The sequence below is a fragment of the Acartia tonsa genome, chromosome 7 (genome assembly GCF_053477335.1).
Source record: "Acartia tonsa isolate MP-2025a chromosome 7, ASM5347733v1, whole genome shotgun sequence".
Classification (NCBI taxonomy): Eukaryota; Metazoa; Arthropoda; class Copepoda; order Calanoida; family Acartiidae; genus Acartia; species Acartia tonsa.
Genome location: NC_137266.1, coordinates 9,438,276 through 9,465,714, shown reverse-complemented (window position 1 = coordinate 9,465,714; position 27,439 = coordinate 9,438,276). Strand labels below are relative to the sequence as shown.

The 27,439-nt window shown below is 29.9% G+C and overlaps 2 protein-coding genes across 2 annotated transcripts in view; both read left to right on the top strand.

Annotated features, from left to right (window-relative positions):
• The first annotated feature begins 1,163 nt into the window (after positions 1-1,163).
• LOC145324148 (uncharacterized) lies at positions 1,164-6,381 on the top strand. Its single transcript, XM_080166775.1, has 5 exons — positions 1,164-1,229; positions 1,487-1,541; positions 1,969-2,075; positions 2,603-2,660; positions 6,311-6,381. The coding sequence occupies exons 1-5, from the start codon at positions 1,185-1,187 to the stop codon at positions 6,379-6,381; spliced, it is 336 nt and encodes a 111-aa protein (XP_080022901.1). The 5' UTR covers positions 1,164-1,184.
• Positions 6,382-7,040: 659 nt separating this feature from the next.
• The window catches only part of LOC145324147 (cell adhesion molecule Dscam2-like), a 30,863-nt gene continuing 10,464 nt past the window's right edge, over positions 7,041-27,439 (top strand). The window contains exons 1-12 of the mRNA XM_080166774.1: positions 7,041-7,069; positions 7,390-7,474; positions 9,238-9,307; positions 11,382-11,422; positions 11,588-11,649; positions 12,184-12,266; positions 13,748-13,806; positions 14,871-15,067; positions 17,064-17,121; positions 22,867-22,944; positions 24,199-24,323; positions 25,125-25,209. Of these exons, the coding sequence (XP_080022900.1) occupies positions 12,241-12,266; positions 13,748-13,806; positions 14,871-15,067; positions 17,064-17,121; positions 22,867-22,944; positions 24,199-24,323; positions 25,125-25,209 (628 nt within the window). The 5' untranslated portion in view covers positions 7,041-7,069; positions 7,390-7,474; positions 9,238-9,307; ... (1 more) ...; positions 11,588-11,649; positions 12,184-12,240. The remainder of the gene's footprint in view (positions 7,070-7,389; positions 7,475-9,237; positions 9,308-11,381; positions 11,423-11,587; positions 11,650-12,183; positions 12,267-13,747; positions 13,807-14,870; positions 15,068-17,063; positions 17,122-22,866; positions 22,945-24,198; positions 24,324-25,124; positions 25,210-27,439) is intronic.

Here is a 27,439-nt window from a genome sequence, read left to right as displayed (position 1 = left end):
GGTTGACATAGAGCAAAGCCCCTAGTGGCTAGGGGCTTAGCCGCTAGCGAATATTAATCGGAGGATTTATTAGAGGATTATATTTTTTTTATGAAAATACTTATTTATCGCATTGTATTATAAACAGCTCCCCGTGGATATTATAGTAAAAAAATAAAAGATAAAAATAAGTTTTTTTTTATACCCGAGTATCCGAAGGCTCTTGCTAAAAAAGGGTAATATTTTTAGGATTTTTATTTTAATTTTCGTGGTCAATTGTATGTAATAGGATGCTATAAAAAAATATCAGTATGGATAAGAACCGGTTCTATTTCAGTTGGTATTGATCGGTTTCGAAGCCATACTAGACAATGCCATTAATATTTATCAGCTACAAAAGCAGGCTAAGATAATAACACAAATTGAAATGCTTGAGAAAAGAATATGTATTTAGAAAAAATGCCAGGGAAGTTTTGATTTGATCACACATATCTTGTAAAATATTTTCAGACTGTTCCCTTATTCCTGAAATAAAACCTTATGTTATTTTTACAACAAATATGTATTTATTTTTTTTACGTTAAACTTTGTACAAAATAAGATATACCTATTCAAACTATATGAATTTAAATCAACTTAAAATATAAAGTATTTTCAGTTTTTTGAATAGCATTACAGCCTATCTGGGCCAAATCTTGCTTGTTAATGTACATGATTATTAGATCAAACGCACCTCAGAAATCAAACCTTTTGATTGCACCGCCTTTGTCTTGAAGTCATAACTATACATTGTAAGTAGATACGTCTGTTTTCAGCCAAGGCATTCCCCATATTCTAACATTTTATTTTGCGCACCTGACGAACCATCAGTAGATCTATGTTGTACATCTTTAGTCATAACGCGATGTTCCTTAAAAAAGCGGGTGCGCTACGTGTTACGCTTTTTAAATACTGATATATATAAAGCAAAACTCTGAGTGGATTCTAAATCAGAAACTTATAACTGGCTAAAATAAAGATAATCCCATCCACACTCTTTAACTTCTACTGGATGAATGGACTGACCAATAAATAATGTCTACAATTGACGACAATTTTTCCCCTATCATTATATCTAATTATATTCTTTATCCATTCCGAGGAAATATGAATTGTTTGTAAACCTGACTTTACTTAAACAGTCTGATGAAAGAAATTTTCTGGCTATGGTGCACAATCATAAACAATTTATATTTGTCTGTTTGACACAGGTATGTAATTAGAAATGTTATGACTTAGATAATTATTTCATTTTTGAAAAAAAGATACTTTTAATAATAACAATCTTTATTAAACACATAAAAGCACCCTTTTTATCTTGGGTGGCGAGGGGTAAAATGGGGGTTTTTAGAAATTTTTGGGGTTGCCAAAATTTGTTAGGTGGAAAACAAACAATGTTTCTTTTTTAATATTGATGATTGTTTGGCCAGAAAAGTCAAGGAAGAACAGTTAAGTAATTTTTTTTTAGATTTTTCTTTCGGTTGGGTATACAAAATCAGATTTTGATCCTGCTATAGTTACAGGTAGATAGATTTTTAAAATGTATGAGTCTTGTACTATAGACTTACAATATTCTTTTATACAAGTAACAGAATGTCTGTCTTTCTTTCTATCTGTTAAGCTTGATATCTTGATAACCAATGGACCCATATGGTTCACCTTTACAGCGAAGCTTCAAATTGGTCCAGGAAAGATTTATAACTATTTTAGGAGAGGGTTCTAAATCAATCCAATAGTAATTGCCCCAAGATAATATACCATCAACCCCTCATTTTTTTCTTTTCAAAAATAAATTTAAAGTAGAGGGTCCTTTTATTATTTCCCTCAAATTCCCTTAGAGGATTTTAGTTGAGTACCCGCTAGTAATATAAAAATAAGAAGTTATATCATAAGAATAAGCTTGTCAGCAAACCTTCCTGGAATAAATTCAGACAAATTTTCCCATTTCAGGAGCTGTCACGGAGGTAGAATCCGTTGCAGGAATGATGACAAATCTTCCCTGTAATATAACTCCCACTCTACCTGATGATAAAATACAATTGGTCCTTTGGTACAAGGTAATCTTTAAAAATTTAATAATTCTTTTGATTTGTTTTTATAATTACCTAGTAAATATCCTCGTTGTGGTGGGATTCTTCTTCATTATATAGTGAACATTAGAGAAGCCAGAGTAAGAAATAGGATGCGATACTCTAATGCCTACTATTGGATAGTAGGTAACATCCAACAGACAATCAACTCTTTGACCTTTGTACGGAAGTCCTAACTGTGCATGGTAATCAGTGGCACCCATTTATGGGATAAGGCATTTCCCCTACTCTTACTTATAATGTAATGTACCATGTAATAGCAACAGTGGGTATCATTTTACGTCACAAGAATGACGCAGTGTGGAACAAACGCGAACTCGACAACTAATGCCGCGGTTGGGTTTATTGGTTAAAAAAAACACTATTTCCATTTTTCAATACCTCAGTAGTGAATGGAACAGTTTTGTTTATTTCTTTCATTGGTCAATCTCTGCAGTTACACACAGTTGTTGTTCTTGTTACATTTTAAATCTAACTTATCTTGTAAAACCTAGGATGGAAAGGGAACTCCAATTTTCACCTTTGATCTGCGCTCTGGTTTCCCATTGACAGGTAGGATATTAAGGGATAAGACAATGGCGGATAAATTGATGTACATCCCCAATGATGTTACACAAAAAAACACCTTGTTTAGATTGCAATCAGTGGTTAAACCGTTTGAACACTCAACTAAATGAACCAACCAATCAAGGTCAAATAAAAGTTCCTTAAGTTGTTAAGCCAACGAAAAAGAAAACGTTATTATAGTGGGACTATTGGGGACTAGTGTAATAAACAGCCCAGTGTCCCCTCCATGATATTGATTATAGATAGATAGATAAGTTGTGGTTAGATGGCTACATCTGAGGGTAAACAACTGACAGGTATAAAATTGATATCAGAACAAACCAAATGATTTCCTCTGCAAGGGATATTTACATTAATGAATAGTAATAGACATAATAAACAATACATCTAGATGGTTAATCCGACCCCATTTTTCCTCAAACTTTAAAATGGATTTTTGGCAGACAAAAACCTTTGTTTTTTTATGTATTTTTAAAATGGCTTTTTATGGGTTATTTTAAGTTAGGTTAGGTTATATTGGGTTAGGTGATTGCCCAACAGGGTTAGGTAATTGGCCCCGCAGGATTACAGCCTCCCGCAGGGGCTAGAAATAGGAGAAAGCTACTGTGAAAAATACGAAGAATCGCCCCAAAAGGTGCGATTTTACGAAAGGAACTATACCCAAAAATATTCCCTTACATACCAAGATCTGTAAAATATTTCAACCCATGAGATATCTTGAATGTACCTTTAGTATTATCCTCTTGACTGAATTATACAGTTATGACTCTAGTTTATCTCTATTTGAATAGAAGTGGAAAGTAGGCCAGATTCATTTTTGATTAACTCTATAGGGCAATCCTTATGATACAATTTTGTTCTTCTATAACTATAAGAATTATTTACTATTTTTTCAAGGCTAAGTAAATGAAACTGTATACATTACACAGCCATAATTGTAGAATAATGTAAAAAAATTTTCCAGTATGGCTTCGAAACCGATTAATATCCGCTGGATTGGAACCGGTTCTCGGCCATAATGAAAATGTTTGTTTAGCATCGTGTTACAATGAATTTCCCAAGAATATTAAAATAAAATCATATGATTAAAACCAGTTTCATAGCCCGGGCTATTGCCCACGCGAGGCCAAGAAAACTGGTTTTATCCTTATGATTTTTCATTTGATTTCCGCGGAATGCTTACTCTAATACAATGCGATATATAATTATTCTTTATATTTTGTTCTTAAGAAAGTCAACAATATATTTTTACGTTTCTTCGTAATATAATAGAGAACTGTTTTCTTCAGAAGAAATGTACTTTTAATATTGAATATTTATTCCCTAGTAAAAAAGTTTTCAGCATAATTAAATTAATCACTTTTGTGGTTTACTAATATTCTATAAAATATAACATTGTGATAATGAGAAGTAAAAATAATAAATTCAATTGTATTTCTACTCAATATTTTCTTATTCCTATTGGTTATAAAAGTCAGGTTTTCTTTATTTTGTTTTTAATTGATTTGTATCTCTATGGCAAATTTAATTTAGTTTATTGTTTAGTGGTAAATTCATTTTCATCAAAATAAGATAAGTCTGGATAAGTTATTTTTAACTTTGAAATTTAGTGAAATTAGTATTCCTATTAGTTTAGTATTAACTAGGCTAATTTTCCTGTAAACAAGTTGTTGATACAAAGTCAAGTCAATTTGTGTTTGCATCTTAAAACTAACTTTAGTATAGCTAACTTTACAACTTTAACTTTTTAACCACTTTAAATGCATATGAATAAGAGTAAATATATAAAACTGAAAAAAATAGATTAATTAGTATTTAAACTTGAGCACTTTTTCAACACACATGAAATCTTGGTTTACTAATTTTAAGTTATGATGGGGTACAAATGATTTTTAAAAAAAGTTACTTTTTTCCACATTTTAAAAGTACCTTAAAATAACTTTAAAAAGATAATTACTTTATGAGACAAGAATTATAACAACTTTCATATTCATATTACAAGTATTAATAGCTAACCTCTTTCATGAGTTATATTTGAGAAACATAAAGTGTGTATTTTAAGGAGTGTGTATAGTCTTCTGCAAGTTTTGTCCCAATTTCAATTAGTGTTTCCATAAAATCAACAAATATTTGATAAAATATATATTCATTGGACAAGAAAAATGAATGGTAAGACATTCCTTGGACAAAATTACAACTCAATTAGGATTAGATAAATGTTCTTGTATTCTTGATAAAATGTCTAGAAGGGTAATTAGTAGAAACACTAAAGTCAGGTTTGAGAGGAAAGGAAAGAGAATCAGAGACTAAGAGAGAAAGAGAGAGAAATGAGAAAAAAGAAGCAGAGAGTAAAGTTAGTTTTAAGAACCAATATTGCATCCTTCCTTCTCTTAATCTTTACATTGTACCATAATAAGATTACTTCCCCATTTTCTCTAAGCTGGTAAAATATAAACTTACTATAAGATATACATTTATATACTACAACTATGTAGTATTTATTCTCTAAAGCTACCAATGTGACATTTTGATAGCAAGATTATATTTAATTTGTTTTGTTTTCTCCTAATTAAAATCATTATGTTACTTTTTAAGACATATAGACAATATTTTCTCAAAAACAATGAAGATTAAATTAGATCATTGAGTTTTCTTAACTTTTTTTTCATAGTACTTACTCATAGTCTCATATTATTACTTACCATTACCAAATATTTCATGTATTAATAAGAATATTACAAATACATTTTAACTAAAACATCAATAAACATAAACTTATGGGCAAAAAGTATAACTTATTGTGTTTTGTTGTGGCCACATCCATTTGTTGGAAAGACAGAAAGTGGACTCTCAGAATTCAACCTGAATACATACTGCTATACTAATATACTACAGAGCTTGAAACTAGTAGACATTTATGGGATCATGGAGGATAGATGTAAAGAGATTTTTAATTATATACCATGCAATATAAATTTTTTAAACTTTCTTTTGAAGAAATCATTGATGGTTTGGTTGAGGAGTAGTAAATCTTACACTTAAACACTTTAGATATATTTACACTGCTTATAATTCCTTAAAGCTCAATAGTTTATCATTTTATGTAATATTCAATATTTCTAATTGCTAGACATCATTGAGATATTATTTAACTTTTTATTAAGCTATTTTAAAATCAATAAATGTTTATATACAAAAAAGTTTTTTAGTAAGAAAACGATGATTGGAAAAAATATATCAGATTAGTATTGATAAAATTATTGGATATTTATTTTTATTAAAAGATTAACCAATATGGATTTTTTCTAAATAAGATTCCTTCAACAAAATATTGAATTTATATCAAATTATGAGTAAGATATAAATTTATCATATTTGTATTGATCTAACTTTTATTAAATGTCATTGTTGTTAATTCCAAGAACAAATAAATAAAATATCAATAACAGATTCTGAAATATGTCAGTTTTGATCCTTGAAACAAATATTCAATAATTGTTTTTTCTCATCATATTGCATTTTTGCAACATTATTTTATTGTACAGGTCTAACTCATTTTTTATTGTCATCAATAGCAATAAATAGTATATTATAATCAGTTTTCAATTATATTTGTTATCCTTTAATGTTTTTAGGTATAGTGAAATCATTGGAAGGAAGTCAAAGGGCAAGATTTAATCTAAATAGCAAGGAAAAGCTTTCATAAAATATTAATAAAATGACAACATCTATAAAGAATGCATCCAAAAATGAAAGTTACAATATTATAACTTGCTATAATTTGAAAACTAAATAGATATACTTTTGAGAAACATTTAGAGGTGCAATGTTTGTTTGATTGTCTTAAACAAAAAACTATGGAAAATTCCGTTGCTCAGCTATTAAAAACAGGAAAAATATAAGAAATAAATGGTACACTCTTTTTAATAATATATATCTCTAACATAAATCATATACAAATGATTGACAGATGCATATAAAAAAAATACAAGTTGGGATTAGAATAACCAACAATTATCCATACATACAAAAAAAACATTGAATCATCATAATTTGTTTTATCCTACAAAGTATTGTACTTTGTATTGGTTTGCTTAAATAAACAAGGATCATTATTTTCATAATTAGCAAATAAAGAGATATCTAAATTCATGACATTTGTCTTCTCTTTTTAATAGTACTTTATGTAACTCAAACATTTTAACTATTTAGCTTTAATCATTAGTACATTTAGCTTATGTAAGTGTTTTTTACAGCACACAACTGATCAATATTTTTAAAAATCTGCAAACACATACTCAGAAAAATCTTCTAAAACTTATGGAATGATGGATTCAATTATGAAAGTTGAATTTTTTTAGCCTGTAGCATTTTTATCACTTCAAGGAGTAGAGGTAACACTTTATATTCATCTTATATTATCCTATTTTGTAAAGTTGTAAGGTTTTTTTTTCTGAATCTTATGATTTTGATAACTACTAAACTGATTGAGTTCTCCCTTCTAGAGAAGCTTCACATAGGTTTGGGAATAGTTTTAGGCTGTTTTTTTATTTTAAGATTTAAGATTGTGAGGGCTTTTCGGTTGTTTTTATACTTACATCTTACCCCTCTAAAGATAGATTCCCCAGATACCTGGGCGCAACCACTTGTAAAGATAAATGTATGCATTTATAGATATAAATTAACCTAACCTGATAATAAAAAATGATTTTAGAACTCAGATAGAGGAGAGTACAGTTGTAGAGTAGATTTTAAATCTTCCCCCACAAGATATCATGCTACTAATCTTAAAGTTATAGGTAATAGGTTTTTTATTCTAACAGATAAACATTATTTAGCATATGAGACGAGCTATAGTAACTCCAAAGGTATTATCAGAAAGTCCATTTACATTTTTTTTATTTTTACAAACAAAAATTTCATGAGGCAATTGTCATATTTCTTTTTTTTTAATTGTGATTCCTAGGAAGATTTGACACTATATACTAACCAAATCATCACTACATAACCAAGTATTAAAAAAATGAGTATGTCGATATGAACACTTGTATTCAAAATATTTTGTGATGTATTTATCTTCTCAAATAATTTGTCACCCTATGTTTTTAAATGGTCGTTTGTATACTTGATTTATTGACCTTAACATTTATGTATAGTAAAATGCTTGATTTAAAATAAGAATTTTACTGTTTACTTGAATATTCAATGCTATGCTAAAATTATCAAATTAGAGTTGGCAACAATAAAACATTTAGAATCTAAATACTTTTGCATATAAAGGAGAGTGTTAATGTGGCAATTTTGATGCAATAAAGTTGCATGACAAACATCTTTGATGCTAAATTTAGCACAATAATTGAACACATATGTATCTTTTCAAAGATTTTATATGAAAGTATTGATATGAATATGCAGAATATATATTTGTTTGTTAAAACTTTCAGTGCACTACTTAAAAGTAGAGAGGGTTTTTTAGTCTGCTTGACCTATCCCTACGAGGGTTATCCTTGTGGGCTATTTTTACCCTATTATGTAGATGAAAATTGAAGTAAGATATGGCTTAAATGTTCTAATTGGTACAACCCAATAAAGATTTAATAAAAGTTTTGAAGCTAAGGAAGTAGAAAACTTTAAGGGGCAAATATAATATTAGAGTAAAACACTAGAGGGAGAAAGGGTTAAATAAATGTATCTCCCCATCGCAACTGCCTTGTGCAACCTTTCTATTAGTTCATTGAAAATCAACTAATGGTGTCGCTTATATTAACACAGCCAAGTAACAGAAAATAATTCAGAAGCAGACGAAATAGGTCTTCGAAAAGGAAAGGAGATGTCTATAGATCTGTTGGACAAATATAATTTACAATCAAAAGTCAACCGCCTCCCTTTAAATAACCTAGAATACATTAGCAGAAATATTTTACCCTCTTTATTGCAACAATTGCTGGGGCTCGAACCCATCACCTTCTTGACAACTAACATAGCATCAAAATATATATCTTAGCTCTGTTAAACTTTTTGGCCAAACCACAGTATTATTCTGATATTTACAAAATTTGTTATATGCTGCTCTGTCACATATTGCGTCAAATCTGAACAGACTGAGTAAATAAAGATGAAAGATTTTATATTTGTGTTGTTGTGTACAAAATGTGCACTAAAAATGATGTAAAAGTGAGGTAAGTCATTATTCTGTTCAAATCAAATCATCAAATTTATCCTTTTTCAAAAAAAGAGCATGATTTAAAAGATTTTCTTTTTGTAAGAATTCTTTAGAACTCTTATCTGAAGTTTATGTGTACCATTTGGATAAAGAATTTTTCTTAGACCTCAATTACTTGAACAATGAAACTTAATTATGTAAGACAGTCTTGTCTTACGAATTGTCCTACATACAAAAAAATCAGAATGTGGTGACTTTGTAAATTTATGTCAATAATAATTGTTACACTTTGTTAAACACTTGTAAATAAAACTAACCCTTTCGTTCCATACCTTTCCTATCGTTATATTTATATTTTTCTATTTCGAATATTCAAAAATAAACTTGATTTTTTTTCAGTGCCTCCAACGTCAGTGAGAATATTTGACAAAGCTGGAAGAACTTTGGGAAGATCAACAGATTTTACCAGGAATAGCAATATCGATATTTAAATATATTTCCTTATTTTAATGTATCTATGAACCAAATGATTATGATAATTGTTTAATGATGAGTATATTTATATGGTCAAACTCCCTTCAGACAACCAACCCTTAGATTGCACGAACTTTGGCTGGAAGTCCAAACTGTGCATGGTAATTTTGGGCCAAAGCCACTACTCTTATGTCGCGTTCCTGACATAACAGTGGCAGGATTTATTTTTAACGCGGTATAACGCGGTGTTGGGCAGAGATTCGAACCTTTCACCTTTCCAACAACAAGTGAATGCACTACGTATAACGCTACAATCATGGTTTTACAAAATAAAATTATACTTGTCTTCATAGAAAAATGACAAGCATACTTTAAAACCATTGTTTACCTAATCAAATATATTGTGGCAGATATAATTAGAAATATTATTTATAAATCTTATTTTTTTTTATCCAATTGTTGCTGTTATAATAAATCCTGTGTTAGAGTACCAGGACAGATTATTGCAGGAAATGACAACTTTTTGCTATTTCCACTTTCCTGCTTTTTATCCCATAATTTTCACAATGTGTTCATATATCTCTTTTATCATATACCCTTTTTTCTATTTATCTATCTTTTCTTTTTGCAATCTTAATATTTATTTTAAAATCCTTGCTATAGTTTTGTCATCTTTTAAAAAAATATTTATTGATTTAGCATTAAAGCTTCCGCAAAAAAATACCACTTTTTTATTAATTTATAAATCTGAATTAATGCCTAAAAAGAAATTACTTAATATGGCTGATTATTTTAGAATTAAGCTTTTTAATGTAAACTTTGACTGTAACTTTAATTTTTTACCAATAAACAATTATTTTCTTTAGTATATTATTCTCTCCTTAATTTATACATCTACAACTAACTATAATCTTGTATCTTTCTATCTGAATTTGAGAAAACCTAGTCTGTAATCCCTTTCTGCTATTTTCTTTATCCTGTTGCCTACCCAACAATCCTTCATAATTTACTTTCTTACATATAAAACCTGAGAGTATATCACAAAGATACAAGGATACTATATGCACATTGATAACAGCTTCATAAATTTTTTATTAGATACATAGGCTCCAGTTTATTATTCTAGAAGAAAAAGGTCAAAGTGACTCCCACGTTTTAATGAGATACTTTTACCAGGTTGCTTTAACATCTTATTTATCAGTAAAATTTGGTGGTTTTTTTAAACTTTACCCCTATGCTTAAAATATCAAAATTACTGTTGGTGATCAAAATAGCAAGGATTATATAAGATAAATACAAGATTTCTAAGATGAATTTTTTTCATACCTAAAGTAGGATGGGTGCATGTCTGGTAATATGAAACACTGTGGGCTAGAATTGAATCAAGACAAAAGTAAGTGCCGAGCCCTGGGACCTATGTATTGTGAAAATAGACATAAAACCATGATGATTCCTGGTAAAACCAAAATATTTCTGCGGGGGCTTTTTGAGAAAATTAGATTTGAAAATTTCAAGTTCAATTTTCACCCTCTAAAAGTTGCCGCATAATCATGACAAGAAAAGCAAATATTATTTATTTTAAATTTTAAACAACTTCGCTTTTATAAAGTTCTTCATAAAACCACTCCTGAAGGGAGTTAATAAATGGCCATTTTTATCACTTGCTTTGCAAAGGTCACGAAAATTCAGCCTAAAATAAATCATATATAGAGAGGTTTTAAGAAGGACTTTATAAAAGCAAAGTTGTTCAAAATTTAAAATAAATAATATTTGCTTTTCTTGTCATGATTATGCGGCAACTCCTAGGGGGTGAAAATTGAACTTGAAACTTTCAAATATAATTTTCTCAAAAAGCCCCCGCTGATATATTTTGGTTTTACCTGGAATCATCATGGTTTTATGTATATTTTCACCATACATAGGTCCCAGGGCTCGGCACTTACTTTTTTCTTGATTCAATTCTAACCCACAGTGGAAAATATTTGTATAGGATTATGAGTGACTGAATAGTATTATATGTGTAATAAATAACAACAAAGGACTATTGAATATTGTTTTATTGAAATCAGAATTGGAGATTTTCTTGAGCTTACTTGTGAGTTAGAAGGAGGTAATTCATTATTCTATAATTTTATAGTTATTTTGAAGTGTTATTGAGATTGAATAAAGAATTTCTTATGAAGTGATCTATTAAAATCAAATTTGTTGAAAGATGAATATTTAGAATTTGTAAATTTGCAAAATAAATTCTATTCTTAAGATGTTCATTTTTTAGGTATTCCTGCACCAAACATCACCTGGTGGAAAGAAGGAAGATTATTACATAGCACACAGCAGGTAATGTAAATAAATAACTCATAATTAATTTAGACAAAAAAGTAGGAAGTTGAAAAGTTAAATTAATCTTAATTATGCTATTTATCTATTCATATCTAAACCCCTTTATTTGTGTATAACCATGAAAGGGACCAAATATTGGAATGTTGTAAAGTTTTACTTAGATGGGGTTAATTGCACAAATACTATTTGTTTTACAAACTATTCCTCTCATATGTTCATACATATTAGCAGGTTTAAATATTTTTTTCAAAGTACACAGAAGAAATTTATGAAAATACAAATTCAGTCTAATTTTAAAATGTAAATTTGTATTATATACCCTTTATCAAAGTACAAAATTAAGTGTTTTGTATAAACCCGTTTGGCATTTGATATTATCCTCATTGTGCATATAAGTTCAAGGCAAACCAAAAACATACCAACATACAAGTTTAGCAGAAAATGAGCATTGGAAATCATTACTAATATCATCTAGATAGAGATAAAGCAATTGCATATAATTAAGGTTATAATATTTTTATTTTTTTCTAGGAATTAAGTAATACCAACAAATCTCAAAGCAAACTAAAGCTGACTATAACTGAAGAAATGGCTGAAGAGTCACTTTTATGCAGGTACAAAGTCTTAATGACCATCAGGGAATTACCTATAGATAGTCGGACAAAGCAGCTTATATACTGGCTGCTCATTGATTTAAGGAATATTCACAAAAAAAATTAATACTCAATCTCAAATAGTAGTCGAGAAATGTATGTCCCCCATACAGACACATGGACAGACATTTCAAATTATATAGTGGCTTCTCGAAAAAAGATAAATTTAAAGCAATTTGCATTATACATGGTTAGATAAATCAAAATCATTTTCACTTTAAATCTTATCCTGTCTAGGTTACATATTTCATAATAAAGATTACTTCCATTCAACATATATACTTAGATTTAACATGAGCATTTGACTGTATGCCATTAACCTCTCCAAAAGGAAATAAACAAATTAGCTACAAACAAACTTGTAAACATATATGGTATTAAGAATTCTGTGCATTAAATGGATTCAGTCCATAAAGTTGTAGCAAAGTTGTTCAAAAAGATTTTTTAAAAATGATTATTTTTATGTAACTTATCCAATAGTAATGATAAATCAAATAACACTTACATTTTTAATATATAATGGTATTGTTTTTAAAAGAATTTAGTGTAGGATAAAACTTCCACTTTCAAAAAAATATTCTTTTACCTAATCATAAGTAACTCTCCCATTAGCTAAAATTGTGATTGCTCTTTCCTTCAACATTACAGACAAAATCTTTGAGAAGAAAAGTTACTTTTTAAAATAACTTTGATTTTGAAGTAAAGTTTGTTAATATGTCTGAATTTCTAGACTCATAGACATATTTTCTCCATTGAACAGCATAAATCTATCCATCTATCCAAATATCAATCTTTCTTTCAAGTTTTAGACATGTTTCCATGTTTGCAAATAAAAAGTGTTTTCCACAAGTTATATTGGGATATGAAAGTGTTTTTACAATCCAACTAACAAATAAAGAACTTAGAAATATTGAAAGTTTAGGCATCAATGATATTAATTTTAATTTTCTTCTGATGTAATGCAGAAAGTTGCTCCTTTCAATTTTATTTTTAATTTTTATGATAATTGTACAAAGTATAAAGCAATAAGTATTTACTTGAAATGCTTTTAAATGTTTCATTTGTAACTTATTTTGTTAAGTCATTTATAATATACATGTTAAAGAAATTATTCTTGAATACTATAATCCCCATCACATACACATGAAAAGTTGTAGATTATTGAATTCAAAGAAAACTAAAGTGTCAGCAGTTTTCATATGAATAAAGAAAAAAATATTGAAAATCTAAGAACCAGGAAAAGCAGGCACATAAATTTTGACAATCTTGCCTTTTCATAGTACTTTTCCTTTAATCTACAAATAGAAAAACAGTCAGTATTTGAATGTCATAAAGAATCTCAACAATTTATGACTTAATCATAACTACATAGCAGCTAGGTAAATCATAATTTTATTATACACAATATGTTTAACAGTTTTTACTCTAAATCTTATTTGTAGGGGAGGCAACAATCCAGTCACAAGGCCTTTACAACATCAAATAGATTTCAACATTTTAGGTAAATATATCTTTATTGTTTTGATACACTTTTGACAGTTTGCTTGTACCTGAAAAATGCTATTCCAATAATGTAAAAAGAGTATAATTATATTTTTACAAGAGATACAGGGAGAGGACAATTGACTGGAAATGTTTGGCTACTGTTACTTTGTACAATCCAACCATGATTCAACTTTACCCCTGAAATTTTTCAGGCTGACAAAAGTAGAACAAGTTTGTAAACTTTTGGGCCAGTTATATGTTCTTTTTTATTTTATGGTTTATACAGTTTGTTATTATTGAGCTAACAAATATTAAAGTTATAAAGATAAGAAGGAGAAAAATGTATATACATAAAGATTGATATCTTGTTTATTATATGAACTTCTGAATGGCTAGAAAGATGATTTCTAACATAAAAAACTGAAAATGCATCTTTGCCTAAAGCTCTTATAAAAATGAGCTTAGAATATTTAGTGTTCTAGTAAAAAAGAAAATAAAAATAATCATGATTGGGTATTGAGTATAATGATGTATATGATGTGATGATGTATAATAGTTAAAAACTCTTAAAACTGACTTTCTTGCAAACAAATATGCAATACATAGTCAAAATAAGTTTTATAATTACATTTTTTGCTGTAATCTTTGGACATTTTTATTATGTGGTTTATGAGGGTTGCAGGGTGAGGGTCAATAGGAAGAGAGTGCTAGTATTTATCCAATGTTACATATTTATACAATTATTTTCCATTACATTTATCAAAACTTCATTAATAAATAAAAGAAAATTTATTATTAACTTGGTATGAAATATTTTGAAATTGCATTGTAATTTATTTTATTTTACAATAAAAAACATTGCCTGAACACTTTGTTCCTTGGAATGATGGTTGATGGTTGATCTCTTGATTCAAAATTTCCTGACCTTGATTTAAACATTTTCAATGCATTTTGCTCTTTTCATTCTCCCATATCACTCATATCATTTTCTTTCACTTTTCTAAATTTCATTTACAAAAAAGACATTTTTTTTATTTTAGACTAATTGCATCTACTTAATATGTTTTTTATTCTTTTTAGTGCCTCCAAAATTTGTAAAGATAACCAATGAAGTTATTGAAATGCTGGCTGGAGAAGAGTACAACTTGGAATGTACATCTAGAGGGTCAAATCCTCCAGCAAATATTTCCTGGAACCTAGCAGGACCAGGAGAGGAACAGTTTGGAAGAGGTTCTGATCTAGGAACTGAATTGGTTTCTGCCAATATTTCTACTAAGGTTTGTCTGTCTTTATGATTAATTAGAGACATTTAACTTACTACTTTAGTTTTATAAAATGTCAATTTTAGTAACTGGAAAATACAAAATCAGGGGAAATATTTTGTACAAAAATCAAATATATAAGCCAAATTTTATTTAAACATAATATGACAAAATTCATACTACCAAATTTAGATTCTTGACAAACTTTGCTATTCATTATTTTAACAATAGAAGTTGAAATTTTTCTTTGTTAAGTAGAGTCATCATAAAATTAATATGAATAACTCTTGCATAATTAGTAAACTTTAAATTGTATAATAAATTTATGATACTTGTAAATTTGGTTTTATTTTTTATTTTCCTTTTAATTGACTTGAGTGATATATACCTTATATCTTTTATATCCCTTTTAAAAAGTTCTAGAAATTTATACTTTTCAAACTTCAATGTAACAAAGAGACAAAAGATACCAAAATTGATCATGTACAAGTTATAGTAAATCTTCCTATCTAAATATGTAACCAACTATTCATCATATAAAATTGGAGCACATGCAAAAAGCTTTCCAGAGATGAATCTTGTTTTCTGTTTTCATTTTTGTAATGTGTTTATGTGACAAACAACACAATTAATAATATACACAGCTATCTATCTATCTGAATGTATTTTTATCCACCCCTACATTTTTCTACTCTTTTAATGTACTAGTGGCTGCGCCTCTGACATCAAAAGACTCTGTATTCAAGGGTGCAGTGAAAAATATAACAATAGTATAAAACTATCCCAGGAGTCAAATCTTTCAATAAAAACCTTCTTTATATAATAAGATATTATGAAAAGTTGGATAAAAATTAGGGTTTACAATAGGCGGGTAAATCAATATTTGAAATTAGTTGTGATTCTTTTGGATATTTAAAATCAGATGAATGTAGCCTGGGGTACTTGGGATAACCTTATTGTCTCATAAAGGATAAATGAAAATTATAGGTATACTTCTCAAATCCATGCTTTGTTTGTTTATTGCTTGTTAAATAAAATAAAATGAAGATTCCACTTTTCTAATGTCTCTTGAAATGTTGGTAAATTTATTTCTCAACATTTATCCTTAATATACAAATTATATTTTGTATTTTACATACTTACACATCACATTAGATATTGTTTTTGATATATTTCTTGTAATGCTTTTAACCTACTTATAAATTAGAAATACATATACCAAAATTGTCCCTACACAGACATAAAAACACAAACATAAATAAAAAGTTTTGGCTGATACCTTTATATTTTTTGAAAGTTTCACAGTTAAATTGATCTCAGATTAATATATGATTTTAAAACAAAACAAATTATGAAAATTCTTATAAAATATTCTTTGAAAAATGGACAAGAGTAAAATTAAAATAAAGAGTAAACACGCATTTGAAAAAAAAAACTAAAAGTCTAATAAATTTACTATAAAGCTTTTTATATTATTTTTATCTAATTTAAAGATGATAACATGAGATATATGTGTAAAAGCTAGGAAGAAAAGAACAAAAAGGAAGTTGTCTGTGACAAATTATTGTTTATAATTGTTTTCATACAAGAACAATTTAATCCATGTATGTCAAACTTTTGACACTTTTAATTGATAATGTCTAAAACTAGGGTCCAATATAAAGCAGCTCTCAATGCACATTTATATTTATGCATAGAATAAATCAGTTTGGTGCTTAGTGATTTGCAGGTTAAACTTTTGTGCAATTATCTGAAAGTTAAAAGTCACCCTCTTATTCTGAACTTCAGGCAAATTAGTTTCAATTTATTGCATTTTTTAAAAGCTACGAAGTTAAAGTAATTTATTAACTATATGATGAGTTACAGAAAATCTGCAACCTTAAAATATTAGTTGGCTAATGTTTCTAATTAAAACATATAATTTGTCTAACAACTTAAGATAGCTGATAATGACGTCATTGTTTGTATTGTAATGAATAGATAGATATGATTAACATGATGTTATTTTTAGGTTATTAATAGTGAAACAATATCAAGGCTTCCATTTACACCTTCCAAGCAGAATGAGGGTAAGAATTCATTCAGTTATTTGTTTTAAATTAGCAAATTAATTTTGTTTTCTCTATAGTATGGCAGCTTATGTATTACAAAATCTAAAAAGGTTTTCTTTTTCTTAAATGTTGTATAACATTGGTAAAAGTATATTTCTATACATATACCAAACAACCTAATATGCAAAGAAAGAAGTTCAAAGAAAAACAAGAAAACACAAGAGAATATTATTTAACTTAAACTTTAGACTATGGGTCTAGAATAAATGTATTTTATTTTTGTTTCTGTACCTTATTTGCTAAAATATAGGTTAAGGTGATTCAAGGTTTCTAATAAATAAAATTTGAGAAATTATTCATTGTACAATTCTTTTTATTGTGTTAAATTTTATATGAAATAGTATTGTAATATATGTCTAAATAATTAATACCAGATATTGTGTTTAAATACTCAAATGTTATAAAATATAATATTCTCAAATAATAATGAATTTTTTTTCAATAAATATTTAATCAAATCAGGATATGGATATGTTAAATATCATTGCAAGGTCATAATTCTTTCAGTTTTAATAGATTAAAGCGAGATTTTATATAAAAATTAAAGGTTTTCATCAATGACAATCATACATTTGTAATAGAATTAATATAGAAAACTTTTAATTAATAATTTTACTTTTTCAAGAAAGCCTTCTAAAACTAATATAACAAATTTTAGTCACATGATACAATCCATATATTTACAATGAAAAATTAACAATTCTTAAATGTCCAAAGGTCTGCTTTTATGGAAATAATCGTCTCGGAATTATAATGTCTTCTATAATAAGATCTTAGATTTGCATAGTTTAGGTGGCCTAAATATAAATTGCATTCATAATTCAAAGATACACTGTGAAAAAAGGGTGTCAAATTTGTAGAAGATCGTGTTGTAACAAAACTTATTTACAGTTTACCCATAAAGTTCTTTTCTAGGCTATATAGCTGATAATATTTCACTCTTTTTTCACTTTAAAGCTAGTCTGGAAAGCAGGGCTCGGCAGCTGCGTGCCAGCCGCAACTAAGACCGTTTTGATGATTTAGAAAAATGTTTAAAAGATGTATAGCCATATTTGGGTCAGGTTAAACATACCAGCTGATTTTTAAATTTTTAAAAGGTAGATTTCCATGAGGCTTTCAGGCGGCTAACACACGGCTGCCGAGCCTTGCTAGAAGTATGAGCTGCCACACCCAACATTGATAAGAAATTACATACTTTTTAAGAGTGCGAAACAAGTATGTATAAAGGCTAGGCATAAAATGACCTTGAATATAATGGTACTCAAGAGAACATAGATAAACTTCGTGGTGTACAATTAAAGCAGGTTAATTGAGCTGGCTTTTGAGGATAACACATTAATAAATACATAGGGTAACTGTAGAAGGGAAATAAAGTAATTTTTACATTGTATCTTAAAACTAGATGATTAACTAAAATAGTAAAATAAACCTCAATTCTAAAGTTTGTACTGTAATCAAAATTAGGCGAAGTAATCTTAAGGTACTTATATATAAATATTTAAATGGGGCAGATCTAGGCAGGGCTCGGCAGCCGCATGTCAGCTGCGAAAAGGCCTCAAATTTAAACCCGTTTGAATTGCAATATCTAGGCCATGTTTAGAATTTAAGCTGATTTTGAAAAATTGTGAAAGGTTGACTTGATTTTCCTTATTCTTAAAGGTGGCTGACGTGCGGCTGCCGCTCCCTGGATCAAGGCACTTATGACAGTTGAATGTTTGGTTTACTAATGATGTATAAATCCTGATATATATGTGAATTCTCAAGACATTGGACAATTATGCAATTGGAATTCGAATCATACATTCCTCTGTCTTCTACTTGTATTTTCTTTGTAAAAAACTTATTTCAAAACAAGATCTTTAACATTTGTTAAATTATGCAATAATAATTTTAAATGTCTAATCTATAATAGCAAAAACACTATAATTAAAACTTTAAGTTAAATGTTTATTTATATTTTATCAATAACACCATTCTTAAATTTAAAAAAAAATATTTACTAATATTTATGCTTTGAAGTTTACTTGCATCATTGCCCCTAGCATCTAGGGGCTCTATATTCAAAGGGGCAGAGAGGAGCTAGAAAAATAGTTTAAATTAGACTTAAATCTGAAACAAAATAGAATAAAGTCATTACGGGACCTAGTAGGTTACCTGAAATAAAGAACCTAATCAGTTCATTGGTTATTGAGATCTTAAGCTTCAGACAACGAAAGTCTTTTTACTTTATCTAATAGGATATTCTAAAATATTTCCAACATGTTTGTTTATTGAATAATCTGTATTGGAAATGTTGAGTTCAGTGTTCACCTAGATTCAAAATCAAATGCCTTTCTTTTATCTTTTGTTGGGCTTTACCTATCTTCTCAACAACAGGGGGCTCAAAATAATGGCGTGTACTGGATTTTTAAACCAAAAACAGAAAAATTTAAATAGTTGTCCCAGTTGCCTAGTTGTCCACCCTCTAAATAATCAGTTTTCTTAAAAGTCCAAAAAGCATTCCTTGGCAAGGATTTTTTTCACCCACTTCCCCCGCCTCACCCTTGAATTTAAAATTGGTGTGACTTTTTACATTGACACCTCTCTTGGGGGGGGGGGGGGGGTCAGGAGGTAGTAAACCCTTGTAAAGTGGGGTGTATGTATCACTATCCAACCTCTTAGTTTTATCGGAGGGGATTACAAAAAACACCCCTACACCTCCTTCCACATGCCTCTTGTTCAAACTAATTACACAATGCAATTTTTTTTTGATAATACGATATCTTTTTAGATTTAATTATCTATACATAATTTTGAGCCTTTGGCTTAAAATACCCTGTTAATTTATCAGTCTATCTGTACCTATCTCTGGAGAGTATTGAGATTGCATATCCTTGTAAACTATTCTTGTGCATTTTACCTCTCTGCTAACAATTCTACAAATACAAATACTATTTTTAAAAGCGAAGCTTTTCTATAATTAGGGTCGGTCCGTCCGTCCGTCCGTACGTCCGTCCGTCCGTCCGAGATAGATAGCTTTTATTCGTTAATTTAGGCATGTTAGAATTGTCCTATCGATTTCAAACTTTGCATGATGATTCCTGTAGTAGTTGGGTACGATTTAGAAAGTGTAGCAACTCTATAATCATTATCAGAATGTCCGTACGTCCATTTTTAACATGTTGATTTTTCTACTTTTTCAACAACAAATTTTCAAGTGTTTAATTATCCGTTTGATCTGATTTTTTGTATATTGATTCCTGGGACAACAAAGAACAATATTATAAGCGAAGCAACTCTATAATCAAGTCCAAAAATGTAAGTATGTCCATAAACATTATCCTGTTTTTAAGCAGTTTTTCAACAAATTTACCTACAATTTTGATTCGACATTTATACATTTATGTTCCGATTTTTCAGTTCAGATACTATACAAGTGTTAATGTCCGTTTGTCCTACCGTTTCAGTGCTTCGCTTTTATGGATGTTGTCATCCTTGTTGGATTACTATTTGATAACTGACAAATTGTTGTATTTTAGGGTTTACATTATATTCACATGTGGACTTTATTTTGCATAAAGTCAATTAAAGTTTATATTTTCATATCCTGATAATAAAGTGAAAGGATCTCTGTCCATCTGTACCAAAGGATCTCGTAACCACGGAAGCAATTAGGTTCTCCTTTACAGGTTACCTTCTTATAGGTCCTAGAAAGGTTTATAATTATTTTGGGGGAAGGGAATTACCAACCTTCCAAGAGAAATCGCCCCCCAAAAAAATGACCCCTCTGGCTCCCAAAAAGAATTATTTTTGTTTTTGCCTTTTAAAACTATCAAGGGGGTTGACTTCTTCTCCCCCCCCCCCTAGATATACCACACTTTTCTGGGATCTTGCTGAGTCAAGTATCAACTGTTGGGAATATCAAAGGATGACTCCATGCAAAATTTGAGCCGGATCCGGCCAAAACCGGCCGTGAATTTTATGAAAAACCGGTTTTTTCCGGTTTTTAGGGGGTATCTGTAAATCGATTCAGCTGGAGCAAAACCGGTTAGAGGTACAAAAAATTTTACTTCACATGAAATTTAGCCAATGCAATTGCCTACAAAAATGTACTTCATTATCAACTTGATTGGACAACTCTTTCCCCTCCTAAATGTCCATTAAAACCTCGGAAACGGCAAAAATCGCCAAAAATCACGCCTTCGGCGGCAAATAACGGCTAAACGGTCAGCCGGAGGCGAATGAAACATAAATAAAGAAATGTCTGCCTCAAAAAGTTGTTCAACATCAAAGAGATGCTTGAAGTCTCTAAAACGACTCCTTCCCCTCCTTTAAGGGGAAAAACTGAAAAAACGTGATTTTCAAAAGTATGCCCACTTCGTGGGTGTGGGGGGCACTGACCCCGTCACCCCAGGGTCACCAAATATAAAGTCTAGGCGGCCCACAATACTGAATTTTCACCAAGTGAAAGTCTTGTGTCATTATCTCTTATGAGAAAAAAGTTATTAATTAATTAAAATTTCAAATTGTGATTTTTTGATGGATTTCTTTGATGAAATGACAGGCTGGTCAATTTTTAGGCCATTTTTTGCGGTTTTCGGCCCGCCACGCCCAAACGGTTTGAGATAATCTCACGGGACCTTTTGACCGACCTAAGCCTGGTTATTTGTAAGGTCTAAGAAAAAAAAATCCCGGATTGGATGAAGCACGACGTCGCTGCGTGCCGTCAAAAATCGCTGGTCAGCTCATTTTGCCCCCTAAAACCCTCACCTCGTGCCATTTTTCTGTGTAAAGATTATAATTATAATCTTTTGCGTAAGTCTGTTTTTTTTCCTAGACCTTACAAATAACCAGACTTAGGTTAGGCAAAAGGTCCCGTGAGATTATCTCAAACCGTTTGGGCGTGACGGCCCAAAAATCGCAAAAGATGGCCTAAAAATTGACCGGCCTGTCATTTCATCAAAGAAATCCATCAAAAAATCACAATTTGAAATTTTAATTAATTAATAACTTTTTTCTCATAAGAGATAATGACACAAGACTTTCACTTGGTGAAAATTCAGCATTGTGGGCCGCCTACACTTTATATTTGGTGACCCTGGGGTGACGGGTTCAGTGCCCCCCACACCCACGAAGTGGGCATACTTTTGAAAATCACATGTTTTCGGTTTTTCCCCTTAAAGGAGGGGAAGGAGTCGTTTTAGAGACTTCAAGCATCTCTTTGATGTTGAACAACTTTTTGAGGCAGACATTTCTTTATTTATGTTTCATTCGCCTCCGGCTGATTGTTTAGCCGTTATTTGCCGCCGAAGGCGTGATTTTTGGCGATTTTTGCCGTTTCCGAGGTTTTAATGGACATTTAGGAGGGGAAAGAGTTGTCCAATCAAGTTGATGATGAAGTACATTTTTGTAGGCAATTGCATTGGCTAAATTTCATGTGAAGTAAAATTTTTTGTACCTCTAACCGGTTTTGCTCCAGCTGAATCGATTTACAGATACCCCCTAAAAACCGGAAAAAACCGGTTTTTCATAAAATTCACGGCCGGTTTTGGCCGGAACCGGCTCAAATTTTGCATGGAGTCATCCTTTGATATTCCCAACAGTTGATACTTGACTCAGCAAGATCCCAGAAAAGTGTGGTATATCTACCCCCCCCCCCCAGCCTTCAAGTGCCCTCCAGAGGATTCTAGGGGCGTAGCTACAAATCTAATATCAACTGTTTAGGGTGGGTGCTAGTTTGCAGAGCATGGAATCCAATTCTCAACTCTACACTTGAGACAAGTCTGGTTCTAAGAGTGGCAGGTATATCAATCCTTATAATAAAGTAACAGGGTGTCTGTCTGTCTGTACCAAAAGATTACTCTAACCGCTACTTTACAATATAGCTTCTCATAAATCGCCCCTAGAAAAAAAATGCCCGACCCAAAAAGAATTATTTTCGATATTTCTATTTAAAACAAAAATTTAAATTGAAAAGTGGAGTCGACTTCCCGCCATCGAATCCCTCGACCTTAGAGGCCTCTAGAGACAGAATATATATTAAAGTTTTAATTATAAAGATCCGTTTCTCTATAGTTCTTTTTTTAAAATCATTGAAAGCAATAACTTATGCAGTACTTATAAAAAAGTGGTTATGAAAAATTTTAATATTTTATAAAATTCTTTAAAAATTACTGAAATATTTAGTTTATATCAGTAGAGTAGGTTGATAGGTTTGATATGAATAGAATTATATTAGATGAGATCTGTAAGTGATACAACCCTATGTTGCATTCAGCCATAATCATAAAGCTGTACCTAGAGGCCAGTTTCACAATATTTAGGACTAATATAAAGATGCACAGATTTCAATCTTATGGGAGTATAAATTTTTAACCTTGTAAAAATGTACTTTGTATACATTCTATCTTTTCATAAGTTAAGAAAAGAATTCTTTTTGTTCACAAAAAAAATCATATATTTTAGTATTTACAGAAAATAAATTGTATAAATAAATTATTTGAAATTAAATTGGATTTTAAAAGAAAAGACAAAGAATGACTAAGCCGCACAATATAGGTGCTCTGTATTAAATGTGAGGGGAATGCATAAATATTATTTGAAATAGCTTAAAAACCATCCATGTTAAGTTTTATTAAAATAATGGAGAATTCAATTTAGTAGTAATCAAAATCTTAAGCTACAGACAAAACAAAACCTTACTACTTTAAATAATAGAAAGGCAGGGTTTTAAAAAGAGGTACTATTCTTTATATATGGTACACCTATACAAAACAAAACCTTTCTACTTTAAATAATAGAAAGGCAGGGTTTTAAAAAGAGGTACTATTCCTTATTTATGGTACACCTATTTAATTTGATGGTTCTATTTAAGGAAAGGGGAACGGAATGGAATGGAGGGGTGTTTATTACCTCCATTTAAAAAAAAAATACACTAGAATACTCTCCGAAACCTTTAAAGATCCTCTTTTTATCCATCCACCCCTCCCCCCCCCCCCACAAAAAAAAGATAGAAAGCTTGGAAGTGATCGGGTTAACCTAATTTTATATTTTTAGCATTACCAGAGGTAATACTGGAGCACAGTATGAACATAGACAATGGAGTTGCAGAGGGTGAAGCTGTCAAGCTTACATGTCATACTCAGGCTGCAAGCATACATTCTCAAGGCTGGTATTTTCAGGTAAGGTTTAAATACATATGTGCATTGACTCATTGAGGGAATAAATGTATACTTATAGATGTATAATCCTTTAATTAGAGTTAAAAGATCAAAAGATGGATTCTTAGATAACTTAAAGATTAAAGATAACTTAGATTTAGATGCTGAAATGGTTAAGCCAACCACCAACATCTATGTAATTTTTGTTTTCAATAAAATAATAAAGTTTATTTTTTTTGTGTTTTGAACCCCAAACGTTACGCATTTTCCACAAAGCTAATGCTAGGTAATAATTTAAAACTGTTTGTTGTAAATTGTAAAAAGTGAAACTCAGCTATTTTTGTATTGTGTGTGCATGTGTTGTCTAACATAAGAAAAAAGTATTAGAAAATAAATAAAAAAATAGGTTTGGTAAATAGTTTTTTAATGGAAATTTAAAAATTACACCAACAACATTATTAAAGACTAGATAAAGATTTTTTTTATTAATTTTCAAGTTTAGGTTCATTCAATAAAACTCATAAGCTCAGAGAATATTTTTAAAAGGTATTGTGGTGTTTTATGCTTAGAAATGAAGTTAGTTATTTAGATTAACAAAAAATCAAATAGTTATTTATATTAAATTACTGGCCCTACGATGGAAAATCATTTATGACTAGCGGCCTCTATTTAATCTATGTTAAGAACAACAGTTTACAAAAAAAATCCGCTATGCGGCGCCATATATTTTTTTTTATTTAAGGCGACTTCTTCTAGCTATAAACAGACAGACAAACAGCCAGAGATCCTGTTACTTTATTATGAGGATTTCTATTTTTTCAGGGCAAAGAAATATCATTGGATGTTGAGGATTATAAATTGGAAGAAAACAACTTGTTTATTCAAAACATATCTAGAAAATTGCAAGGTAATATCATGCCACTATCTGCCTATCCGAATATTTAGCTTTAGTGATAACTTTTTATTTTTTTTTAAGAATTATGTAAATGTATTCAAGAAGTTTGTTTATATGTTTACTAGAGGCCTCTAGGGGCGTTTTCTCTTTTGAGAAGCTACTTTGTAAAGGAGAACCATATCAGTTGGGCGGTTAGCAATATGTGTATTTTTTTTTTAAATCTAATTTTAATTTCAAATAACTATGTTATACGTGTTATTTTCTATAATTAATATAAGCAAGGTAATATTACTTTCTATCTTTCTAACTGCCTAGTTATTTTTCTATCCATCATTATTAAGCAGGTATAAATTGTATTTAATAGATACGTTTACTAGATCCAAAATTTTTTTTATTTTATATTAAAACTTGCATCATTTAGACATGCCTTGTTTTAACAAACCATTTTTTGTAAATTAAAAATGAATAAATTTGCGGGAAAACAACATGTGTCAAAGTCAGAGTTTTTTTTACAATGAACAAAGTTTTATTATTTTTGCCTTTCAAAACTGCGCCCAGGATTCAAATATGATGACAATTAAAAAGTTTATCCATAAAAAAAGTGAATGTGTAGTTGCCGGGTTGGGAAAAAGTTTTTTTTTTATATTCAGTGTAGCATCATAATATCATATGGTAGGTAGGGAGGTATGGTAGGTAAGGTATGCAATAAAACCAGGATGACAACATTCATTAGTAGCGAAGCACAAAAATATCATGGTTGGGAATATGGTCTAGGAGATTTAAAGAGAGTTTGTTAAAATCAGGAATCACGAAACCTTTCTACATTATTTTTTTTAATATTTATATTTTATAGCAATACTGACATACCAACGGACAAATCATTCGTATAGGAAATATTCCACCCAAAAAAAATCAGCTGTCTATCTTTAATACATGATGAGAAAATCACTTTCCACTATAGCATTACGAACTGGCTAACTGACGGATGGTTAGACAAAATGAATTATAGAGTAGCTTCGCTTTCAAAAAACACAAACATAACAAACTTTTACAGGGCTAGGTGAGCTTTGTTGCAAATAGTTGATCATAGATTGATAAGCTCATTTTTAGATAGAAGGATAGACAGACGGAAAGGCATTATTATAGTAAAATTGGTTATGAATCAAAATAAAATAAAACTGTTTAGAATGATGACTATTATTACGTTAAAATAAAAACTATTTAGTAAATTGTGAATGATCATAAAGGCAAGTTAATTCATATGTGCTTATATAAAAGTAACAAGATCTATGTATGTCTGCCTCAAAGGATCTCGCTAACTACTTAACTAGTATGGTTCTCCTTTACAGTGTAGCATCTCAAAGGTCCTGGGATGGTTTGTAACTATTTTGGCTGAGGGTATCACCTCCATCCCTAAAGTTAACAGCCCTAGGAAAAACAAGGAAAAAAACAAAATTGAAATTGATTGAGGGTAAACTCATCCCATTCCTAATGCCCCTAGAGGACTTTATGGCATAGCTGCTAGTGATTTCTAAAATTGCTTAGTGGAAGCAGCTTATTGACAAAAGGTCAACTGTATTCTGGCCTACCATTGGCCATTTCTTTTGTATGACATCATTTTTTTAAGCACTATAAGCTTTATCTAAATGGTACAGTTTTTTGTACAGGCACCAACATACCAAAATATAGTTTCATAAGAAAAAATGAAGTAATCCTTGTAAGTCAAACGAGAAAAACTTTTTGCATAGTTTGTTACTTTGCATCCCTATTTGTTGCACTTATATACAAAAAATTGGATAAAGTTATCTTGAACAATCTTGAGGATATTATGTAAGCAAGGGTTAAGGTCAAGATTATAACTTATATACTTTATTCTATACTTGTATCTTCTTGTGTTGCTTTCTTACAATCTATATATTTAAGGTCATATTTTGCAAATAACCATATAGGATAAATTGATAGATATTAAGTAGATTTTCTTTCAAAACGAGAAGTTAATCTTGAATTTTATTGAATGATGTGTATGAGTTGAGATTATTTGTATGTCTGTACTGAATGATCTTGCCAACTTCTGAAACAATATGGTTCTCCTTTACTATGTAGCTTTTTATAGGTTCTTCGAAGGTTAATACCTATTTTGGAGGAGGGTATTACCACCCTCTCATTAGAAACCGCCCCTAAGTGCCCTCAGAAATCTCAAAATCATTTACATAATCGAATTTATTGTGGTTTCAGGGAAGCT

Excerpts from the sequence above, each read along its gene's own strand:
- LOC145324148 (XM_080166775.1), top strand. The coding sequence starts at position 1,185 with ATGGTGCACAATCATAAACAATTTATATTTGTCTGTTTGACACAG. Across the intron at positions 1,230-1,486 it reads TATTTGTCTGTTTGACACAG|ATTTTTCTTTCGGTTGGGTA; the intron begins GTATGTAATTAG and ends ATTTTTTTTTAG. Across the intron at positions 2,661-6,310 it reads CTCTGGTTTCCCATTGACAG|GTATAGTGAAATCATTGGAA; the intron begins GTAGGATATTAA and ends TAATGTTTTTAG.